This window comes from Zea mays, chromosome 1 (genome assembly GCF_902167145.1).
Source record: "Zea mays cultivar B73 chromosome 1, Zm-B73-REFERENCE-NAM-5.0, whole genome shotgun sequence".
NCBI lineage: Eukaryota > Viridiplantae > Streptophyta > Magnoliopsida > Poales > Poaceae > Zea > Zea mays.
This window is the reverse complement of record NC_050096.1, coordinates 215,101,544-215,126,463: the sequence shown is the minus strand read 5'-3', so window position 1 is coordinate 215,126,463 and position 24,920 is coordinate 215,101,544. Positions and strand designations below refer to the sequence as shown.

The 24,920-nt window shown below is 42.5% G+C and overlaps 1 protein-coding gene across 3 annotated transcripts; it reads right to left on the bottom strand.

Annotated features, from left to right (window-relative positions):
- Positions 1-16,126: 16,126 nt before the first annotated feature.
- Positions 16,127-24,427, bottom strand: LOC100281777 (serine esterase family protein). 3 transcript variants are annotated; one of them, XR_564801.3, is made up of 11 exons: positions 23,668-24,427; positions 23,506-23,573; positions 21,670-21,740; positions 21,165-21,407; positions 20,642-20,805; positions 20,459-20,514; positions 20,309-20,361; positions 20,113-20,221; positions 19,548-19,645; positions 16,605-16,742; positions 16,127-16,486 (listed from the first exon to the last, which is right to left on the bottom strand). XR_564801.3 is itself a non-coding variant. In XM_008677183.3 (11 exons), exons 1-10 carry the CDS (start codon positions 24,024-24,026, stop codon positions 16,671-16,673), a joined length of 1,293 nt encoding a protein of 430 aa, XP_008675405.1. In that variant the 5' UTR covers positions 24,027-24,427; the 3' UTR covers positions 16,127-16,542; positions 16,634-16,670. The 3 variants fall into 3 exon arrangements, 2 of the variants coding, with proteins under 2 accessions (XP_008675405.1, NP_001148169.1); XM_008677183.3 differs by having other exon boundaries at positions 16,127-16,542; positions 16,634-16,742; NM_001154697.2 differs by having other exon boundaries at positions 16,237-16,742; positions 23,668-24,291.
- Between the last annotated feature and the right edge of the window lie 493 nt (positions 24,428-24,920).

Genomic DNA, 24,920 nt, shown 5'->3' with positions numbered 1-24,920 from the left:
TTGGTGGTCTCCTTCTCTCCCGAAGGTCCTCAGGACGGAGAAATCGCCTATAGCCAGCGGGACTAAATGCCGAAGCTGCAAGAAGTATGCGCAAAGCGCCAAATGGTCATAGATTCGGCTCAAGATGGTTATGAAGGTCAAACGCGATGTTGAGCCAAAGACAAAAAGACCCATTAATCCATAATGTTTGTATTAGGATTATATATATAAGGGTCATAAATTTACTTTTGCTTTGGCTGCGCCCCATACCTATAAATAGGTGAACAGTACCATCGTATTGTTCGCGCTGGATTGGAATTGCATTCGCGCTTTTGCCTTCAAGCAAGCCGAAGGTACAAATGTAATATACATTATGTATCACTTTGTCGATATATGATATGGATCTTGATGTTGTTTAACATTTGATATGAAATGAATATCTAGCATAATGTTACATCGGTAACTACATTTTTATATTTATGAATGATTAAGACTTGTTCTTCATGATCTTCGTTCAAGATCCATTATGCCCGAAAGGAGATCATGCTTTAAAGGACGAAGGTCATTAACGTTTAACAATTATGTTGCCTTGTTTTATGATTCAGTAATCAAAAACAAGTGAACAACAAGCACTCTCTCATTAAATCTTGGATCTTGCTCCTAGCTGGCATGTAGTTTTTTCCTTGAGCTGCAAGATTGTTGCAGCCTTGGTACATTGTAAGTTTTCCCAAATCATAGTAAAAACCTCTCATTACTAAGAGCGAAAGCTCTTGGCTTGAGATCGAGGAGGGGTTTGTAACCCTTGGCCTTAGTGGCTCTCCTCAACAACGTGGAGGTAGGCAAGACTTTGTGGTGAGCTAAAACCATGCGATAAATGCCTTGTTCATGTGTGCTGATTTGATTTGCTCATTTGAGTAGTTAAGGTTTAAGTTATGCTTATTTGAATGCCTCTCTACTCTATTCAGTCTGCTTGCAGCTCATTGTTAGTTTGATATTCATATTCTCGGTAGAAGTGAGAAATCATATCATTTAGATTATGTTAAAGTTTGGCTCCGTTTAGAACATTTTAGATTGTTCGGCAGTGACGGGCCCCTACATGATGGTGCCGACTACGACAGTGCTGGGCCTAAGAGCGGCACTGCAGCTTAAGGTTTTAACAATTTCTTGAATTGAAAATTTACAGGTAGCCTATTTGCCCCCCCATCTAGACATATCATATCCTTGTTCCTCAGCAGCACTTAACTACGTGAGGTATGGCTACGTCTAGGCAAGGAAATGAAGGGACAAATGATGGGATTGATCTCTTTGGTGAAGAATCAGAGAATGAGAGAATATAAGCAACAAGCTATGCAACACTCTATACTGAAATATCTGAAGGAGAAAGAGCAAGAAGGAAAGAAGAGCGTCGTTTGAGAAGAGAAGCAAGAAAACAAGCACAAGAGTTGGAAGAACAAAAAACTTCTTAGGAGAGCAGCAAGGAGACTCAAAACATAAGAGAAACCTTGATTGGAATAAGAAGAGAAGCAAAAGAGAGCTGAAAGGAAAACAGGAAAGAAAGTCTTGAAGTAAGATGAGTCTAGTCGCAGTGATGATGGAGATGATGACAAATCTTATCAAACTAATAAGAGTGGCAACATGAAATATAGCAAGGGCATCAATAATGACTATGAAAAGGTTCCTCTAAACTATAGTAATTCTATTCCTAAACTTGACCATAGATATCTTGTGAATGTGCTTGCAGGGAAGTTACCTCAGTTTAATGGAACTAACTTTGTAAAGTGGAAACATGTGATGAAGACTTATCTCACTGGGCTACATTCGGAGCTTTGTGAAATTGTGAGAAGTTGGATGGAAGAACCACAAGATCCTAGTAATCTAACTCCCCTTGAATACCGAAGGATCCATCTAAATGCTCAAGCCACTAGTGTCTTGTTAAGTGCACTTAGTGGAGATGAGTACAACAAAGTGATTGGGATGGAAGTGGCAAAAGATATTTGATACTCTACACGTTGCTCATGAAGGAGTTGACAAAGTTAGACAATCCAAGATTGATATCTTAATGGCTAAGCTCAATCGGTTTGTCATATTGGAAAATGAGGGGCCACAAGAGATATTTGATAGATTGATGGTTATTGTTGGAAAAATTAGAGGACTTGCTGGACAAGATATCAATGATCATAAAGTAGTCAAAATTATGCTAGAGGCTTACTCTGCAAGAAATGAGGTCGTGGTCACCTTGATTAGAGACAAGAAGAGATTTGACATGTTTACACCTAGTGTTGTTCTTGGTAGAATATTGACCTTTGACATGCAAAGGGAAGAGGCTTCAGAGATAAGGAAAATTGGATAATTGCAAACCAAGTTGGATGGAATGAAGATTAAGGATATTGCTCTAAAGGCTAACAAGACAACAAAGAATTCTCATGCAAGCAAGACAAATTTCAGCAAGAATGAATCTACCACCAAAGTGAAAACAAGCAAAAAGGCAAAAGAAAATGTGGTGATTTCCTCCTCCTCTAGTGAGAGAGATAGTGAAGATGAGTCACATGAAGAAATAGGTAACATTGCCTTGTTTGTCAAGAAGTATCACAAGGAACTAAAAAAGAGGGATACAAGGTAGTGAAGATAAGATTTCCTAAGAAGAAAAGGAGAACTCGCTACAATTGTGGAAGTACGGAACACTTTATTGCTTTATGTCCACATGAAAAGAAATAGAACAAGCAATACAATAAAGAAAGAAGAAAAGGGTTTGACAAAAATAGGAAGTATAGAGGAGAGACTCATATTGGTCATCGGTGGGATTCATCTAAAGATAGCTCAAGTGAAGAGGATGAAAAGGTTGCAACCATAGCAATAAAAGAATCATCCAATGCATTGAGGCTATTCAAAAATCTATCCAATGATGATGGTCCCTCTCCTCACATTTGTCTCATGGCCAAACATGAGAAGGTAAAACCAAAATCTTCATCTATCTCTAGTTCATCTAGTAATGAATCAAGTGACAATGAATCTAGTGATGATGGTTATCATGAAAAAACTAGATGGTAAAACAAAGGATTTTATAACTAAGCTTTTAGTTGAGCTAGCTAGTGTAAAAGATGAGCTAAATGAAATCGAAGGTGTCTTGATTAAGCAAGAAGATTTCTACATAGACAATAAAGAGGTTGTAACTCTAGAAATAAGTGAAAAAGAATCATTGCATAAGAATCTAGTTAAAGAACAAGGATAACATGCTACATTGAAAAATAAATTTGAAGAACTAAAGCAAAAATATGTTGCTCTTGATGAAAAGCATGTCAATCTTGAAATTCAATATAGTGTTCTCTATTGTAGTTGTTCAAACTTGAAAAGTGCAAATGATTCTTCTTCCTCTCAAATGAAATTGAAAAGGAAAAGAAGCTATTGCTAACATAAATGTTATGAGAAATGAGATAGCTAGGCTCAACTCTATCATCGGTAAAGGATGCATGAATGTCAATTATGAAGAAAAGGAAAGGAAGCTATAAAAGGTAAAAGGCCCAAAATTCATCAATGGAAGACATCCTTTCATAAAGGGTGGCCTTGGGTACAATAAAGAAGGCAAATCAAATGATAGATTCAACAAAGAGGGAGTTGAATGTGTGATGTTTGAGAGGAAGAAATAGAATGGTAAAGTTAGACCTGCAAAACACGAGGTAGTGTCGCGCGGAACGTAACCCGGCAATGCCGAAACTCGGTAGTGCCGAGCCAACTATGGTAGTGTCGTGCCACAATAAAGGGAAGGTCATCGTTTCTATTTCTGAACAAGCTTTGGCACATACAAAGAAAAATTGTCTTCAGAAGAAAACTGTCCAGAAGCAAGCTGAATAGTTGTGGATAGCTAAAGACAAAGAGGATCAACTTTTCGAGGCTCATGCATCTCATGACAAACATGAATCTGTGTATATCCTTAGAGTCAACAAACTTGGTAAATTTGTTGCAAGATATGTTGTTAAGCAACCTAAATCCTTAGTCAAAAGAGAAATTTGAGTTCCAAGGTTGATTGTGACTGACCTATTAGGTCCCAACTGACTTTGGGGACCTAAATCAAGCAACTAAATTTATGTTTGCAGGAATACTCCTCCGCTTTGTCAAGCTGGGTACTTAACAATGAATGTACTAATCATATGACCGAAGATAAGAGTATGTTCACTTCCTACACACCAATGCCATCATCTAATGAAAATATTGTATTTGGTGGTAATGCCCGAGGTGATGTCATTGGTCTTGGTAATATAGCTATTACCCTTGAGCATTCCATCACAAATGTGCTGCATGTTGATACTCTGAGCTACAATCTACTATTTGTTCCTCAATTATGTGACATGGGTTACAATTGTCTATTTACAAATGTTGATATTATTGTCTTTAAAAGCGAGGACGCCTCTATCCCATTTGTGTGTCATCAAAAGGGACAACTTTATCTAGTTTACTTCAACAAAGATAAAGCCAACCTTGAGACCTGTCTTATGGAGAAATCTAACATGGGTTGGCTCTCGCATCGCCGACTGGCTCATGTTGGGATGAGGAATTTAGCCAAACTTTTAAAAGATGATCACATCTTTGGACTAACAAATGTGCACTTTGAGAAAGATGGGATATGTAGTGCATGCCAGGCAGGAAAACAAGTAGGAGTCCCTCACCCACCAAAGAGCATCATGACAACGAGACAACCATTGGAGCTCATTCACATGGATATCTTTGGTCCAGTCACCTACTTGAGCATTGGTGGTAAAAAGTATTGTTTAGTAATTGTTGATGATTATTCTAGATTTATCTAGGTGTTCTTTGTGCATGACAAGAGTGAAGTCCAAGAAAAGATCAAGACCTTTGTCAAAGAGCACAAAAGGAATTTGAACTACCCATGGAGAAGATAAGGAGTGACAATGGGAGTGAATTCAAGAACACTCATATTGAAGAATATCTTGAGGATGAGGGGATCAAGCATGAATTCTCATCAGCATATACCCCTCAACAAATTAAAATGGTGTGGTAGAAAGAACCGCACTCTGATTGGTATGGCAAGAACAATGCTAAGTGAGTACAATACTCCTGACATCTTTTGGGCAAAAGCTATTAATACTACATGTCATGCTATAAATAGATTGTATCCTCATAAAATGCTTAAAAATACTTCATATGAACTGCTGACCAATAAGAAACCAAAATTATCTTATTTTAGAGTATTTGGATGCAAATGTTTCATATTAAATAAAATACCTAGAACATCTAAGTTTGCACCCAAAGTAGATGAAGGTTTTCTTCTTGGTTATGGATCAAATGTGCATGCCTATCGTGTCTTCAACAAAACCACTCGCCGCATTGAAGTTGCGGTGGAAGTTACATTTGATGAATCTATTGGCTCTCAAGAAGAGCAAGTGCATGCAAGTGATGCAAGTCAAGAAGAAGCACCATGAGATGTAATCAAGCAAATGCCTATTAGAGACATAAAATATCATGAAGATATACCAGAAGAGCCACAGTTCCAACCAGTAGAAGATGGAGAAGTTTCTACGAAAAAATCACCAGTGATAGTGCTGGTTAAAAGCCCGACGGTGCTAGACATAGATCCAGCAGTGCCGCTCCGCAAAATGAAACTGATTTTGCTAGTACTTCTGGCACAAAAGGTGATTGCTAGGCTATTATGGAAGAAGATGAAGAAGTACAGTCTGAAGCACAGCAGCAAGATGATCATCCTAGGTTAAAGCAAACTATTCATAGGGATCATCCAACGGATAATGCTATTAGAAGTCTTCGAAAGGGGGTAACCACTCATTCACATTTAGCAAATCTCTGCCAATATTACTCGTTTATTTCTTCCTCGGAACCTCTCAAGGTAGAATAGGCATTGGAAGATCTAGATTGGGTGTTGGCTATACAAGAAGAGTTCAACAACTTTGAATGGAATCAAGTGTGGACTCTTGTTGAAAGACCAAGCAGCAATGTCATTGGAACAAAAGGTGTTTTCAGAAACAAGCAAGATGAAAATGGAATTGTCACAAGAAATAAGGCAAGTCCTATAGCTTAAGGCTTCACTCAAATTGAAGGACTGGACTTTGAAGAAACATATGCACCAGTGGCAAGACTTGAAGCAATCAGGATTCTTCTAGCCTATGCTGCTCATCATGACTTCAAGCTCTATAAAATGGATGTGAAGAGTGCCTTTCTAAATGGACCCATACAAGAGCTAGTGTATGTTGAGCAACCACCAGGATTTGAAGACCCCAAGCTACATAACCATGCGTACAAACTCCATAAGGCTCTTTATGGGCTTAAGCATGCTCCTAGGGTCTGGTATGAATGCCTTAGGGAGTTTTTGCTTAAGCAGGGCTTTGACAAAGACAAAGAAGATCCTACACTCTTTACTTACAAAGTAAATAAGGATATATTTGTGTGCCAAATTTATATTGATGACATAATATTTGGTAGTACTAATCATTCTTTTTGTGAGAAATTTAGCAGGACCATGAATAAGAGATTTGAGATGTCAATGATGGGAGAACTAAAATTTTTTCTTGGGTTTCAAGTCAATAACTAAGAGAAGGAACATTCATATGTCAAGCCAAGTACACCAAGGACATGTTGAAAAGATTTGACATGGATAATGCCAAGCCTATCAAGACTCCTATGCCTATCAATGAACATCTTGGTCTAAATGATGAAGGTAAAGTTGTGGATCAAAAGGTATATTGTTCTATTATTGGATTCTTACTATACCTTTATGCCACTAGGCCAGATATCTTGTTGAGTGTTTGCATGTGTGCTTGATTTCAAGCTAACCGTAAAGAATGTCATCTAACTGTTGTTTAGAGAATCCTAAGATATTTAATGCACACTCCTAACCTTGGCCTTTGGTACCTTAAGACTTCCAAGTTCGATCTACTTGGCTATTCAGACTCTAACTATGTCGGTTGCAAAGTAAATAAAAAAGCACTTCAGGGACATGTCAATTCCTTAGACTATCTCTAGTGTCTTGGAGTTGAAAGAAACAAAATTGTGTAGCCCTTTCCACAACCAAAGTTGAGTATATTGCAGCCATTGAATGTTGTGCACAAATCCTTTAGACACTCTCAAAGACTTTGGTTGTCACTTCTCTAAAACTTCACTTCTTTGTGATAATGAAAGTGCCATCAAACTTGCAAATAATCTAGTCAGCCATTCAAGAACAAAACACATTGACATACGCCATCGCTTCCTAAGAGACCATGAATCAAAGGGAGGTATCGTTATTCGCCATGTTGGAATGGAAAAACAATTAGCCAATATCTTCACTAAGCCACCCAATGAATCCTTATTTTGTATCTTGAGCGGTGTCGACCTTTAATATTTTCAAAATTCTTCTCCTTCTTTTGTGCACCCATGACTTAACCATTTCCTCTCTCTCCTCTATGAGCGTGAGTCCCATTTCACCGGCAGACTCGCGCAGGAGACTCTCATCTTCCTCCTCTCTCCTCTCCTCATTCTACACCACATCTTCTCATAAATCTAAGGAGGCTCTCCATCTGGTGGGGGATCCCTCTCCCATTAGAGCCAAGGGAGATCCAAGCCCCAAGGATCCGATGTTTGCTCCTCTTTCCTCTCCAATCCAAGGTAATGTGATGGTTTCCAAAAATACCCTAGCCATTTTTTGATTATGTTCAGTTCCTCTAGGTAGATTAGTAAGATGTTGATCAGACACACTGGTATGCACGGCAGTGGCGCGCCAGAGCGCGGTAATGTCGGACCCCGACAGTGTCACGTCTCTAGGCGGCAGTGCTAGACCCCTGTGTGGCCATTTCAACCCCAAATTCTCTCCTCCATTCATTGATCCATGGTTATACATATTCCATGAACTTCACTTTCTAATCTTATCCCACTAGTTTCGTCAGAAGGCCTCGGGTGATGAAGGAAAGCGCCACACCAAGATGCGGACAGAGCACCATGGTCGTATGAAGCAGCCTGCCCATCACGGTGGGAGTAGTGGGCAATGGCAAAGCCCTCGCGAACAAGCTCACCAAGAAATGCAAATAGAGATGTATGGGAGATCAATCCGAGATGATGCTTGACCTAGAACTCCAGAAAACATCAATGAGTATGACTCCTCCTACATGGTTCAATATTCTGAGGAGGTAGAAGTTAGGAGGCCCCAGGACACTTAGGACGGGCATAGGGTGATCTACCTTAATCAGTTTCGCTCTATGCGAGAAGATAGAAGAGGTAAGGGACAGACAGGGTTTTCCCAGAACTAGGAATTATGCTCTTATATAGGAGCTAGAGTTTCACCATATAAGTTTTTGAATTGAGCCAGGGCAGAAATCCTCGGCTCAGCACCAATCATTACCAAGATCCGACTCAATCACATGCACAATAACAAACATTCATGCATATCATTGATCTAATACATATTTATTTATTATTCATGATTCCCTATTACATCCTAGGGGAGGACATAAGTGTGTGCGAGACTCCACATGGTGGTACAGAAGTATCGGGTGCCTAGGGGAATTTATAGGCTCTTGTGTTGCCTCGATTTGATGACGATGTCCTAGGTTATCCAGGAAAGCTCGCAGCTGCATGTTCTAACTCATTAAGTTGTCCAACTCTGCCAGGGCAACATCATTATTGGTGTTAAGGGACACCATATACTCTAGCAAGGTCTCCATACAGATGCTATTCTATGCCATGCTAGATTTAATGATAGTTAGGTTCTGCCCTGCCCGACATTGGGGAGAGTATAGATAGATACTGTAGTCCAAGATGTCCTAGTTGAGGCTGCATAAGGATGACATAGCCAGCTTGGTCGCATCATTGATCTCGACCTCAAAGTTGTCCTGAGCGGACAAAGCGTAGTGTTGGGCCTCCACCTTTTGGCATCCATATCCATATGCCTGGTAATCTCGGTTGAGACAAGCCACTCCTTGGGGTAGCGTCCTAGGATGTGATGGTACCGCACCCCGATGTAGTTTACCATGACTTTTCCCAGTCTCGATGTTGTAAGCACGTGTCAGAACATACTGGGGAACCACAGTGTCAGGCCACTATTATAGTGGACTTTCCTCCTCCACTCAAGGTGTAGGGGTACTTGAGTATTGGATTCCCCTATGGGAAATACTCTAGAGTAGGAGCTCTTGATGCGAGAGCCTCTGGTACAGGAGCCCCTCTATCAGGAACTCTAGGTATAAGTGGCTCAAGCATCCAAGGCACGTCGATGTTGATTATCTCATCGGGATCTTCCTCTTTGGGCTCAATCTCTTCATCATCAGGATCCTAATTGTCTATCAGGATGTCCTTGTTGGACATATATTCGTCCCTCCTAATGAGACATCCTCATCCAAGAGCTAGTATTCATAAATGTTTGAGTCTTGTACCATGACTCCATGTTCAAAGGTTTAGTGGGCATATTTGATTGAGCCTTCTGTTGAAGCTGAGTCACCTAGTTATAGCATTATGGGTCTTTAGGCTTTGAGTCCTCCATTGGTTTGTCTTCTAGTTTAGGGAACCAATCATTAAACTTTGTGTCCTTAGGGATGTCCTCAACAGTGATGTATAAGGGTCTCACCTCTAGTGGTGAAGGTGGTGGGAAGACTACAGTGCTAATGTGAATGTGGCATTCAATGCTTTTTCTAGCGGTCGAACGGGTATGTGCCATCTAGAAACAAGAAAGAGTGCATTATATTAATTTCCATTGGGTAAGAATAGCATAAGAGGTTTTCATTTTGAAGGAAAGATGGAGTGTTAAGCAAGATAGGGTTAAGGTCGACCAGTTCTACTTTAGGCTTGCGTCCGACAATCAACATGGCTTTGATACCATTTCTGTCACAATCGAATTTAAGGACAAAAACGAATGTCCACTATACATGTAATCGGATCGAGAATCACATGTATAGCGATGTCATACAATGGATTATTTTAAAACACAATGCTTTATTAATATCGTAACAAAGTATTTATTACGTAACCACTATATTATATGTCAAACCACTAGTAGAACCTCCACAGTAGGTTGGTTGATCACATGCCAAAAACTCATTGTAAACCTAGATCTCTTTGGTCTAGGACATCTATTCTGCTCCATCTGGATATAGAATACATAGTGTAGGGGTGGAGAAGGCATGAATGAGTACTTTCACACTCAACAAGTATCCCACTTTGAGTAAAAGTGGACTAGCTATATAGTGGCTCATCTCAAACGATTGCTTTTAGTTGGTCAAGTTTTAATTATACTAAAAAAGCATACTAATCCACTTTTTGGAAAGCACTTGAGTAAAAATCTGTCACAATATACTAATTTTGTTGTTCATTGCATTCCATAATGAATCGTTCACCAAGTCTTATGATGAACCATTACGGTAAAGTAACCTTTTGAAAAGTCATTCCTTGCATCCCACAATGAACCATTCACCAAGTCCCATGGTGAAAGTTTTGAAAACACATTCGTTGCATCTCATGATGAACCATCTGCCAAGTCTCATGGCACAATTTTTGAACACGCCCATTGTATCCCTATTGGGGCGAAGGCTGACTACCCCCTCGCTCGGTTCATTTATAACAAAGACAGGACAAATCACGATGGAGGGAAAGCGAAGTCTACTCCAACCAAGCAAAGACCCTATGATGGAGGGACCGCCTAGGGCAGGCGAAGGCTTCGCTGGTTCCTGGCTCGACTAGGAACGGTGAAGGTCTCGACGACTTCTAAAGGGTTAGCACCCGTCGGACGAAGGCTACTGTCACTACCCACGTGTGTTATTAAAGCAGGCCCGTGTAGAACCGCCCTGGGTCGCTTGGCCCCACTTGTAAGCCACAACGCATGTAGGATTAATGGTGTGTCCATCCGTGTCGTACTTATTCACACTGTAATGACCTGTAATAACCCTTGAGGGGGGAATATTCTAGGAATAACATAAGTAACCAGGGGCATAACTGTATTTACCAAGGTGAGACTTTCCCCTGTTACCTATAAATACCCCCGCACTGTACCCTGATGGGGGTTGTTGAAAAAAACATTGTTGCTCTAATCCACCGTGTTGTTAAGCATCAAATCATTCCCGCTCTCCCACTATTTGTACTCGCTCGACCACGTGTCAGTGAGTTCCAACAATCCCACAATGGACCATCTGCTACATTCTATAGAGAACCATCTATTGAATCTCATAGTGGACACATCACCAAGTCTCATGGTGAAGTTTTATTGTTTTTAAAACACTTCTAATCTGTGGGGATACCAAGGCCACTCGTGACTATGAGCATAGTTGATTAATCAGTTTTATGACACTCTACATAGGTTGTATAACTTTAACTGCAAGTCATGGTACCGATTTGTCCAGTTTTGCTAGACCCTTCACCTCTTCCAGGGAGGTGTGGTAGGGTTCACTACGAGACCTTTACAAAAGATCTCTCATGCATATTAGACTAAGAAGCTAGGAGGCATTCTCCCGTAATATCTCTCCACCACAAACCACACACGTAGGCCCTCTAAGGAATCCCATCCAAGGCCTAGTCAAGCGAAATTGTGGCCAAATTGCCTTGCTTTGTCCCCATTTGTCATAGCTAATATCCACACAATTACTCCTAATTACATGGTCAAGTCCAGAGCCATAATAGTCCTTGTGGTTGTACTGATCTCTCGGGTGGTCGCTCGGCGAACTAGTCCTTAAGGTGAGGCACTTATGCAATCCTATGCTAGGCATCAAGCCCCCATGGTTTGCTAAAAAGCATCTTTTGTAAAAATTCTTATAAAACATTTGAAAACATTTATATTTTGAAAAATGTAGAGCACTAGCATTTGTCTACTAAAAATATTCCCAAATTATCAGTCTAACAAGGACACGGTAAACAATACTAAGGTAATCCTACTGGGAGCAATATATAATTTGGCCAAAACAATAATGAACATTTAATATAATGGGATATAGGAACATGGATACTTGCCTTCTTACAGGATTTCGAGGTCTTCAATGTGGTGGCCCTCGGGACAGGTGCAACACTCTGAATCTACTCGCGGACATAAAATAAACATGAACACAGAATAAGAAACAATACACCAAACATAGAAACATGGATCAAAATAGTCCTAAAACTATTTTGTGCATTTAATGAATTTGATATGAAATTTAGTTAATTTCTAAGCTACAAGAGACATTTTTCTAATTAACTATAGTTTCGAGGGTCTCAAATGTATAAATCTGGTCCTTGGCTACAACGGCAATGGATTGCAGGTTTATTTCAACTAAGCCAAGGTCTCTTTTATTAAAAGCGCACTATTAGCATCAATCTGATCGGGTGTTGATCAGTCTACATGCTATTGGATGATAGATGTATGCTCAGGATTAAATAGGTGTTGTGTGGGCGGCGGGAACATGACGCCAGAACACGACCTCCGATGCTCCTAAACAGTGGCGGCGACGCTGGTGGCAAGGAGGGAACGAGATCCTCTGACGTGGGGAGAGGGCACTGCCGCGTGGCCCCCGCGTGCGACAGGGCCCGCGTGCAGTGACCCTACTGCCCCCTGCAGTACGTCAGAGGAACCTCCTCCGGCAAGGAGAGGGTGCTCGGATGGCTGGGAGTTCGAATTATGGGGAGCAGAGGGTGTGGGGGTCTCCTTTTATAGGCGGGTGCCATTGATTGGATGGAGGGGATGATGGCGAGGGTAGCACGACCATTTTTCTCATTTGAATGCCCACGGTCCACGGATGTGGTCGGGTTAATGGCGCGGTCATCTAGGGAGGGAAGAGGGAAGTGAATGCTCTTCACTCCGGTTGTAGGGTCGTGAGGATAGGGGCAGCGTTCAGGTTGAGAATATGCGAGATTGACAAAGGAATGTCCATCGAGGAACAGTGAGAGGGACACGAGGTTGGGGATGACATGCAGGTCCTGCATGTCAGAGAGAGAGAGAGAGAGAGAGCGGGTGCACTCGTGGGGAGCAGCGGACCATTCGGTCCTACTTGTTAGCAAGTGAGCGCAAGTGCAAGTGCAAGTGCAAGAGGGAGCGCTGACAGGTCAGCCCCACGTTTTAGCTAGCGCGGGCATGAACTATGCTAAAGTCCTTATGGGATGGCTCAACACTATTATCTTTTTTCATTTCCAGATTTTGAATTTAAGTTTTATTTTCAAAACCAAATCAAATGAACTCAGAATTTTACATGAGAAATATTCAATTGAACATTTTGGTTTAGTTTGGGTTCATTTATTGGTCAGTATTTTTATACAAAATAATTTTACCTATTTCTCTATTTAGGGTAAAATGGAATAAAATTAAGTTAAAAAGGAAAAATACATTCTCCTCAAATCGATTTGTGGTATGTTATTTAGGAATTCAAAGGATTTTATATTATACAAAAGTAGGGTGTCACGGTGATTTGTGAAGTGCTTAGGTTAGTTACACTGTTTTTATAGCACTTTGCTCTAGGTTAACCCCTAGTGGTTAGAAGTGAGGTTAGACATCCTCAAACCATTGTTGCTTGCACGCACCTATATAGTTGTATCAGAAGGGGATGTAGTTTTGCGAGATCATACCAACTGCGTTTATTGTGTGACTGCCACCACATACTGAGTTAAACAGGGCCTACAATATTTTACTTGAAAGCTTGATAGTGAAGACGACAAGAAGCATTTAAAAGAGGCTAAAACTGTAGTACCACTTACGCATAGAGAAGGCCTAGAGCTATCTACAAAGTGACCTGACTAGGAGTTTAGCCCTCGCATGGGCTTTCCTTGGGTGAGGCTCTAACAAGGACTAAGAGGAAGCTTTCACGCAGCTCAACACCTTCGTAAAAATACCGATCCATCAACAAGAGTTTGTATTTGTATCATATTTAAGCTTCTGCATTTATATTGTTATCTTGGTTGTATGCTTTACCTTCCTAGCTTAGTTATAAGCTAGTTGATAGGTTTGAACCCTATGTTGCATAACTTATTTTGCGGTAGGGATAGCAATACTTATTCAAAACCTTAGTTGCACGTATGAACGCCTGGATATCGACATAATTTTGATTGATAGAAAAATAGAGGTCATTGATTAGAGCAAAATTAGATTGCCTAATTCACGTCCTCCCTCTTATGTGTCACCATTCCTTGCAACACCAAATGTGTTCCCTCTTAGGCGTCACCATTCCTTGCAACACCAAATGTGTTCGGTGTCTTATGGATTTCACCAAACATGCTACAGTGTCATACCATATACCTCACCACACATGTTCAATGAATGTATCTGGTGCAAGACCTTCCTGTTTGGTGTACTCTGTTACGATAGCCCTTTTCTGATACAATGGTACTTGTATTCGTTGTTTTATCTGATGCTTTACCCGACACATCCGATGTTGCTGAGTAATATGTTATTATCATTTCTTTGTGTCTTTGCCTAGGCTTTTACATCTTATGACTTAGACTCTTGCATGTATTTGAAGGTCTTTAACATGGCTTGTTTGAGGTGTTGATCATCTAGATCATGACTTTTCCTTCGTAGTACATTTTACATATTTTTTGAACTAAAAATAAATACTACCAAATAAAGATAGTCTAAATAATTATATCGATCGTCAAATACTAGAACATTATTATAAATGGGCATCAATCCATTTTTCTTATAATCATGCTATTGTAGAATTAGAACTAGGTTGCAAAATTTTATACGCAGGGATAGAAAAATATTCATCATAAGAGGTAAAATGAGTTAAGCTATAGGTCTTAATTGTCACGATAATTTTTGGATTAGTTCAATTTAACCTCTCTCTTGACATCTTGATATTTTCGTAGACTTAAGTGTGTTTTTTACTTTTGTTCCACCGTAATATGACACTGTTACGTTATAGTCAAATCTGATGTAAGAGCATCTCTAACAGTGTCCTATACAAATGTTGTATATTGAATTATAAAGCATTTGTCGACAAAAATAGCTCCAACAACTGGCGTATTTTTTAAAATTTGTTTAAAATTAGTTAGGGTACCTTGTCTAGTGTTCCGAATATACTAGGCTGCCCTATTTCTCGAATCCAACTGATCGGAACATTCATTGCCCCATCTCCTTCCGGGCGTCGTCACCGCCTCCATCCCTTGCATCCCGCTGTGCCGCCCTCACCCACCGCCGCCATCGCCTTCCTTGTGCCCTGCGCTTTCTTCCTGTTGTGTCTCCCTCACCTAATTCCCTGCCATCCTACTACGCCGCCGCCTGGAGCCGATGCCCCTGCTCCTCCTATTGTGCCGCCTTTGCGAACTTTTACAATGGCGCATAGGAAAAAGTTTCTTCATTTTAATAAAAAAGGTGTTCCAAAAACAACGCTTGAACCACCTCAACATGTACCACCAAAAATGCATGACTATAATTCTAGAAATGCATCAGTGGTATAGGATCAGATTACATGGTGAAAATGCGCGACTAAAAGATTCCCAATTTGGTTCCTCTCCTCCTTTGAATCTTTGATAGTTCGATCTAGGTTACGTTTCAACCTAAGTTCGAAACTATGTACTACTACCTCGCTTGGTTGTTCCTAATACCTGTTCGATCTAGGTTACATTCCAATCTATGAAATTATGTACTACGTTGTTCGGTTATTCCCAATCCTTATTTGAAAACGTTCCGCCAACATGAGACTCCCACTTTAGGGCTTGTTTGTTTTGCTATTAAACCATGTGGATTGGGTGGGATCGAGTCGGTTTAAATCCATAGCAAGTCAAAATACATCTCAATCCCACCCAATCCACTTCAATCCACATGGAATTGAAATAACCGAACAAGGCCTTACTTTGGTTCCTCTTCTTCAAGCCTTCGATCTAGGTTGCATCCGAAGTTTAAAACTATGGACTACGTTATTCGGTTGTTCCTTATTTAGGAACGAAGTTCCTCAAATATGAAATGAGACCATATCCCGTGTTCCGGGCGACTAAGGTTGCGAGAAGCCTCGTGCCTATTTATTTGGTATAGCTCTTAGAACAGCTTCTATACTAATCCAGAAGCTGCTCTAACAAGTAGTTATTTTCTGAGAAATGATTCTGTACTTATCCTATCAATGATTGCTTGAAATGAATTAGAAGACTACGAGCTGAAAAAACGCTCCTCATTCGCTCCACGCCACACGCCACAATCACGTTATACCTAGAGTCTATTGAAATCGCAAGAATACATTTTCAAAAACAAAAAAAAAATCGCAAGAATTACTTTCAACATAGAATATAGCTTCTCTTTAAGAACGACAGGAGCTCTCTGAAGAGCGATCCTGTTATCCATACAATTCCCAAAAAAAAAAACTTCAAGTTCCTAAAAAAACAGCTTGATTGAAGTACCGTACCGTGCCCAATAAGCACGTCGATGGATCACAAGAATATGGCAAGTTTCAGTTCGAACTTCAACTCCAATTGAACCAGATAGAAGAATTCTATTTCCAGCAACATCTATTTACTAGCTTAGTTGCGGAATACAAGTATACAAAGGAGGGGACAGATTATGATACAGTTGAACGAACTAGCCTTGCTGATGGTGCAGGATGATAAGCATCGAGGGCGGGGCTCTGCTCTGCGCCTGCAGCAAACGGGCCTAAAGAATCAACCACATTTCCTGGGATGGGAAACTGCAACCTAGAAGGAAAAATTGGCCGAGGCAAAATTGAATGGTCACTGATCAACAAATTTCGACGGACATTCGTCAAACCCACAGCGTAGACTGAACCTCCATCGACACAACGTAGGCTTCATGCCTCCATGGACTAGACGATGAAATTGTCCATCATGTGGTTGATCACGTCTGCTCCATCCGAGTTTAGCCAATAGCTTTTCACCTGACATTGGCCGAATAGTCGATTATTCTGATGAGAATGTGCCAGGCATAAACAATGTTGGGAGGATAAAAAGTGCTAAGAAATGATGGGTTCGGACGAGGCCATGCACAATAAAAGAATATTACTTCGTCCAGAATGAACCGAATGCAGCCTGAAAAATGGTAGTGCTAGAAAGTCTTAAGTACTAACAGATATTAACAAGTTCTGTGCTGAGCTCGTAAAGGTGTAAAAAGGCATCTCTGCAACGGTAACACATGTTGCCAATCTATTCCTTTAGTACCAGGCATTGAAGATATAAAAATGCTGATACCATGCACCAACACATCAAGTAAAAAGATAACATTTGAACTTGGTGAGTGAAATAGCCAAAAGTCCATGCAAGCACTTGGAATCTTCTAGGAATATCACACTAGATTATACTACAATCCTGATCCAAACTGCCCAAGTCCATGTGAAGTGCTTGTTGTATTGCATAGGGGATGGATACAAATATAGAGACATTGAACCCTAACCCTAATGGACCGGCAGCCCAACGGTGGTGCCAGCCCAACGGTGGTGCCAGCCCAACTACATATATAGGAACACACACTGTCTAACATCCTCCCGTAGTCGCAAAAACACACGATGAGATCGGAGTAGAAGCCGAAGGTAGGAGCTGACGGGTTGAAATCCTCCCGCAGTTGCAACGTCGTGAGGGTGTGAATGTTGCGGTTGGAGTAGAGACCAGTGTGCACTCCATGTAGATGATAGCCCCTAGATGCCGAGGTAGCCGAAGTCGAGGCGGTGCGCTGCCTTGTTCTTCGGCGGGGTCGACGTTCGAGCGTCAACGGTCGGCGGGGCGACGCAACAAAAGAGCACCGGAAGGCCAAGGACCTTGCTTCTTATCTCGTCCAGTCACCGAGGAGCCCCGCCAGGGAGGCCGGCGGCAGCGCGCGCTTCTATGCCGGTCAGGGTGGCCGCGCCCGTGGCATCCGGCCAGGAAGGCCACGGCAACAACGAATCTAGCCATGAAGAGGCGATCCAGCCAAAGAGACGACGAATCCAGCCGTTAGGGACGCAACAACGGTCCGAACGGGAAGGCCACGACAGTGACGAATCCGACGAAGGCGTCGAAGAAGGGGGAAGGGTGACGGGGCGGTTCCAGCCGGGCAAGGGCCTGCGTCGGGCCTGGTAGGGGGGTTGACGCCGACGACGGGAGAAGTGCGAAGAAGAGGGAGACGCTGTTGCGCGTCAGCGGAGGAGGTGGCCGATGCTAGGGGAGAGAAAGACGGAGGTTGACCCGCCGACGCTAGACATGAACAGGGAGACGACGACTGCTAGCGCGCCTTCAACTCACCGAGGCTGTGGTGGCGGCTAGTGCGTCAGCCAACCTCCATGGCGATAGTGCCCGCACGTGCGGCCGACCAGCGATGGCGGCGTCCGCCCGCTGGCTCGGCCAGCGACGGCGGCGCCCTCGTGTGGCTGCTAAGACAGCAGGCCGGCGGTGGGAGGACAGAGGAAGGCCAGTGGGGAAGGGCCGACGACCTGGGGAGGAGTCGTGCGACACCACTGGGCCTGACAGCAGATCTGGTCTGCGGCCACGCGGTGGAGGACGATGACTGCGTCCTGGTTGGGCCCGCGTCATGGGGAGAGGAAGGGGAGCTACATGTCGTCAGAGGCGGTGGCCTTGAGCTGCACCGGCGTGGCCTATAGCGCTGCCAAGGGGTGTCTGCGCGCCTCGGAGAGGAAAGCGTGCAACATGGCATGTATGGTGGGGAGTGCCCTCCCTGGGCCGCGTAGGCGTCGAGGGGTGTGAGAGAGGCGATCAGGTGGCCGGAGGATGGGGCGTCGGGTGCAGGCGCGATGGGGCGCCGGCGACGCGTCTGGTGGGGAGGGCCACTCCCTGGGCTGCACGGGCATCGAGGGTGGCTGGTACAGGCGTGATGTGGGACGTCGGTGCCATGCTGGCGTCAGAGGCAGGGCAGTCACGACGGCATCTGAGAGGGAGTGCAGGAGCAGGGGACGGGCCAGCCAGGGGGAGAGGGCTGGCCAGCGGCTGGGAAGGGAGCCGCCCCAGAAGGGAAGGATGAGCCTCCCGGGGCGGCGACGCGGAAGCCGGTGGCGGACGGACCTAGGGGCTGACAGCTGTGGGGTGGAAGGGGTGGGGGTTGAAGACCTAGCTAATGGGGTAGGCTAGAGTTCAAACCCAATAAAAACCATAAGGCAATCTCTAGCAGCTTACTCACCCCTATCTCTCATTTCAAACTCAACTATGTAAACAATCCAGTCTGTAAACAATCCAGTCTATAGTGCAAAACAGTGTTTTGCAGGCCATATACACCACTAAAGAAGTAGTAACCGGATCCTTGCTCATTTGACATCATGCCCAAATTGCAACATGACGCATCACTAAGGGGATGCTGACTCGTCCCTTGCCCATTTAACACCATATTTAGGTTCAAATATGGAATGTCGCTGAAGTTACACCCCAATTGATTGCTTTCGGGTTTTATATCCATTAGAATGGCTAGGTTTAACGTTAGCTAGTCAAGCCTATCAATTCAAAACCCTCCTTTAAAAGGACTTGGGACTTGCTATGATGAGACAACATAAGGTTAAGGAAAGTTCAGAATCTTCAGATGCTAGAAAAATGAAAAGAAATCCAGTCAAAAATATGAACTTAATCAAAAGACACTAGAGTCTAACAAGTTTTTTATAATAAATTATAGTTTGAACGAGCGGCGTTGGGATTGTAACTCTCCTTTAATGAAATGGTATAGAAATTCTATTGCGTGTTTGAAAACGAAAGAAGTTAATAAAATTTACCTGAATTGTGTTATGCGCAACTAATCTTTGGGTGCTTTTCTGGAAGCTCACATCAACACGTTCCCACGGAACTTGCGTAAGGCCTCTTATCATCTCCTCTGCATATAAAAAGGATTTTTATCAGCTGTTGTTAAACAATCAATTGTGGAGTTCGGGATAAACTAACAGCCTAATTTGAAGTAATAATTATAATGTTCTGTTAAAATACAGTATGTAGGAAGCTGCCAAACATATAGGAATCATTAATGGACAGTACAAGTAAATTATTCCATGTAGCAACTTGACTGCAATGGTTGGAGAAATCACAACAAATAGAGCTTTATAACTTCATTTCAGAAAGATATCCTTTCAGTACAATGCAAGAAAAGATGCTGAAGATGCAGTACTAACAAAAGACATGCCTAATTCCCCTGCTGCATTGGGGGGGGGCGGCACGTGGTTCATTTTTCTCTAGTCAGACAGATGTGAGCCGAAGCTACAAAGTACAGCACATCCATGATGCAGATTACAGCAAATGGCTTGCGCATTTCTCATAAAAAACAGATTGTACGAGAAGTGACCATACCTTCTGGATCATAATGATCAGCATGGGCCTTCGTTTCATTGTTGTCTGTAACTTCCTTTTCAACATAAACAATATGTGGATACTTTTCATCACGAACAAGAAGACGATGCTACAGGCGTTGAAGAAAGGCAAGTCAGCTCAATGACAAACAAATGATTCACTCTATTTATATAGAGAGCAGAAGCTACAAACATACTTTTGGCAACTCATGCTGACGTCGGATTGATGATGTTCTCCATCCAACCATATCTGTTTGCTTAGTTAACTGGAAACACGTCAGAGGTAAGAAGTGTAACTCAGCATTAATAATTAGTACACAGACAAGGATGAAGCTGTTAAAGGATACGGTCAAAATTAGCATTAGCATATGCTACGCGCCGTTTGAAAGAACGCAACGCCGATCTGCATAAAATAATATACTGTACTTAGACTTGACACAGCCTAAACAAAGAATAAAAGGACCTGATTTCTATACAGACACATTTTATCAATCATTTCAAATAGAAAGGAGAAGTGTACACTAAATAACCTGAACTGTAAATCATCAGAGTCATCAACCATTCGAAGGAGAAGTGGGCGTCTACCATCATCATTGTCTGTAAGGAATAAATGCTTTCCAGTTCTCCCAACAATCAAATGCGCAGCTTCTGAAGCTCTTCGCTCAAGGAAAGGAAGGCCACATAAAAAAGGTAGCTGGTGGAAGAATCTGAACATGAGACTAACATTACTGAAGAATTTGAATGTTCTTGCTCTACTTCAAGTGAAATCAAGGCACTTCATGATTATACATAATGCATAGGAAAACGAAATTAACAGAAATAACATGAGTATCCATGAAATTAACAGAAATATCATAATTAAAGTTGTATGAAATTGCATGGCTGGCTAACTTGCACAGATTAGCTAGAACATAATATTTCAACATTGCCAATAATCACTTTAAATCTTAAACAGTTAGAGGGTACTGGGTAGCCATGTGAAGTTAACATAAGAAAGAATAAACGCACTGATATAACTCTTTTTCATTAAACAGCAAAAGAGGTCTGTCTTACCTGTTTGTTTCCACTTGAACCCAAATGTGGTGATGCAAATGTTATGAAATTCATAGGTTCTAAACCAGCAATGTGACCATTCAAGTGCACAACATCATCTCTGCTCTCCCCCCCAGAAGATTTCCTTCTACTATTAGGTTCATAGAGCCTTCCTATAGCATATCTGGCAACAAGGCCACCAAGAGAATGTGCCACAAACGAGATTTTCTTCACACCTCGTCTTTGCTCTACAACTGATAGAACCTATAATAATTCAGTAAGGTCCCAACATCAGACAATAAGGCTGAAATATAGTACTTCCATTTATGAAAAGAAGCCCAGACATCAACAACTTGACACAAACTAACACAATCAACATTTTTCACTTCAACAGGGCTTGTATGCAATAACAAATACACCATAGATGCATGCGGTTAGTTTAATGTAGAAAGAAAAAAATTAGATGAATTAGCTAGACATGCACATGTTGTCAACTTCTATGATTCACCAAATCAAAAAGATATACCTCATTTGCTAACCTTTCACCCATTAAATCAACACCATCAAATGTCTGAGTGGCAGAGTTGCACTGACTTCCTGCATAAAAAAGGTAAAGTCTAAATCTATTTACAAGAAAAAGGCAAGAATTACAGAACAAAGAAAAGATGAATGCCAATATCAAAGGGATTCCAAAAAACAACATTTACACTTTCCAAGCTATGAAAAACACTATACTTCTAAGAACTTGTTTCAAGAAAGTACTCCTCTAGCTAAGTTAGTTTCAAGCTATGAAAAACACTATACTTCTAAGAATTACAGAACAAAGAAAAGATGAATGCCAATATCATGATCTGAGTAACACACTTCAATTCTAAGTTCGACTCCCCGTGGGAGCAAGTTTCAAGCTGTGGTTAAAAACATCCCCTCGTTTGTCTCACGCCAAAGCACGGGTCTAAGGCCTAGCCCCGGTCGCAGTCGTTCTCACATGGACTAAGGTGCCGCTGTGTATGGATGGTGCAGGGGTCTGGGGGTTTTCTTGACCTATGAGAAGGTCTTCTTAATACAATACTTAGGGTTGTCTTACCCCCCACAGGTCGAGTTTAAAAAAAAACAGCTGCACTTTTAAGGGCTGGAACAGCACTGCCAAGTGTGGTTGACTACTTGCCTATGAAACAAGGCAGTTCATCCTAACGCCATCACACTAGTATGCACTAACTTGCCACACAAGGGATAATAAGGCAACATTGAAAAGTGCAGCTTGGATAGGATAAGGTTTTGTTCGGCATAGCCATACCAGCAGCTGTGGTTGCGGCTGCTATCCTCTCAGTAAAGTACTGTGCAAGCAGCGGATGATGGCAGCTGCCTTTAATCTGCAGTGAACGAGCCCATCAGCCCAACGCACTTCTGGAAGACTGGAACCTCTTTCATACTTTGGGTACAGAAAGTTCATTTTTATAAACTTTCAAAATCTGCACAACTTCTTCATGCGTGCAGTCCAAAAAGAGAAGGCATAAAAGAAGATCTATGTGTTTCCAGAGCTATAAGAGAATGCCTATCACAATATATTTATATTAATACCAGATCATGACAAGTAAAGTTCTGGGATGAGAACTATTTTCTTGAATAAGATAGAGTACACAAGAAGATATCCAATATTTCCCATGCAAGTAGCCAACTAGGTGATGCCACAAATGCATCTTACTACTGCAATTTAGGAACAAAAAACGTAAAATAAATGGCTAATACACACTTCCACATAATGACCTTCGCTAAGTCGTCGTACAAGGATATGGTTACTTCATCTCCAATTCTCTCTGTCAGGTTCTGTTTCCTATGTATGTCACTGTCTCCTAACAGATATGTCAAAACACTTGTCACACCGTGTGGTGGATCAGATCGCCGTGTTACACAAACAATATCCCATGTTTCTGTTTCAAACAGAAACTTGTGTAATAAATAGGATTAAAAATTTGAGAAGTGCCTAACCTTTCACTTTCTAGTCAACTAGACAGCTATTTGTGTGTTGCATGGACTGACAGACACTCAATCCTCCATAATTATTTCATATATCTCAACTTCATGTTGACACCAACATGTTTGTTCTAAACATTCCTTCATAACAAGTCTAAACTCCAGTATCAGACAATTTCCTTGGTACTTACTGTATTTCAGCCAGCTAAAAACGATTCTCCTTTATCAGCATTTGGGATAATAAACCAATATCCTCAACCCTAATGATAATCTCCCCCAGATCAATGTAAACACAGCACGCGCACACTACTATCCATGACTCAGCGAGCAACTGCATTTAACAATCCAGCATGAAATGGAATAGCCTACAGAATGGGGTCAGGTAACTCACGGTGCACGATCACCTTGTCCGGCATCCGCCTCACAAACTGCTCTGCCGCGAACTTCCAATCGTCCGCGCTGTATAAAAAAAAACAGAAACAGAAATTTAGCCACCGCACATCAACACGCGCAAAACGCGCGACTAACTAAGCCATGGGGCACGCGGATCCACCTCCCGACGAGGCCATTGACCATGATGACGAGGTGCTCGGGGAACGCCCCACCCTGAGCCACTTCGGTCTCAGCATCGGCGCTCCACACGTCCTCCCCTCCGCCGCGCGCCGGCTCCACCTCCACCTCCGGCCGCTTTCCCTTCGCCTCCTTCACCACGGCCGCCCCCGCCGCGGCGGTGGCCGGCGATGGCGACGGCCGGAAGCACCCTATCCATCTCTTGCTGCCGCTCCTCGCTGCTGCTTCCGAGGAGCGAAGCACAAGCCGCAGCCTCGAGACGGCGCGCGGCAACCGGGAGGACTGGGCCCCGGGGGCTGGAGTCGCTGCGCGCCCCATCGAGGCGGCGCCGGCGGCGATCATCCGGCGACGAGGAGGATGGGGGGCAGGGGGAAGCTGTACCGGCCGCGTGCCCGCGCCGCGTAGACCTAGATGCACTAGATGCTTAGCGTGTGGACCGATGTCCTAGTGGTGGTTACTTCGCGGGGAAGGTGGGACCGAGGGAACGCGGTGAGGGCTGAGGAGGAGCGACAAGCGAGGAGCCGAGGAGCGAGGAGGGAGAGAAGCTACGGGACTAGCAGGGCAACGAAGATGACAATGATTCTACTAGGGTGACGAGATGAAAAAATAGAAGCAAGTGAAAATGTCATGTTCCGTTTATGGGCTGTAAAGCGCGTAAGCAAACCAAGCATCCGGTCTGATACAGTGGCTGACGAGTGACGACAGACTTTATTTTTCTTTTACAAGGACAAGTTGCATAGTTGGATGCTCGCTTTGATAAAATGTGTTTATGTAACGTTCTCGATGGCACGTAAGAAAATTTTCAATAGTTCTAAAAAATAATAATAAAGCAATAAGTTTTTAAAGTAGCTAAAAAGCTTAAGAGCATATTTGTGAATTTTTCCAACCAAGATAAATTTTGCATAAAAAATTCTAAACTATTTTTAAATCACTCTAAGTAATTTGTGTATGCGCGTTCTGGGTCTGGATGGTGTGTTCAGTGAGCATAAAATATATACTAGTTCAAACATAACGTCCCTACATCCAGTATTCGGTATCTTGCACTACCAGCACCTTGTTGTTCAATACTCGTCATAGGGATTACAACCAGTCGAAAGAGTGAGGAGACTCCCAAGTCTCTTATGCGTGGTGACTGGTGAGGCCTAAGGACTACGAATCTGGTGCTCTCTATCTAGGTAAGCCTTGATCGTCGTGGCGGTGTGCTCCTAGGCTCCGACCTTTGTAGTCCTCTATGCC

Bases quoted from the DNA above. Each gene is read 5' to 3' on its own strand.
- LOC100281777 (XM_008677183.3), bottom strand. From the start codon at position 24,026: ATGATCGCCGCCGGCGCCGCCTCGATGGGGCGCGCAGCGACTCCAGCC. The intron at 20,222-20,308 runs GTATGTTTGTAG...CAACGCCTGTAG, and splicing joins GTCAGCATGAGTTGCCAAAA to CATCGTCTTCTTGTTCGTGA. The intron at 16,743-19,547 runs GTAAATTTTATT...GGCCAATGTCAG, and splicing joins TTGCGCATAACACAATTCAG to GTGAAAAGCTATTGGCTAAA.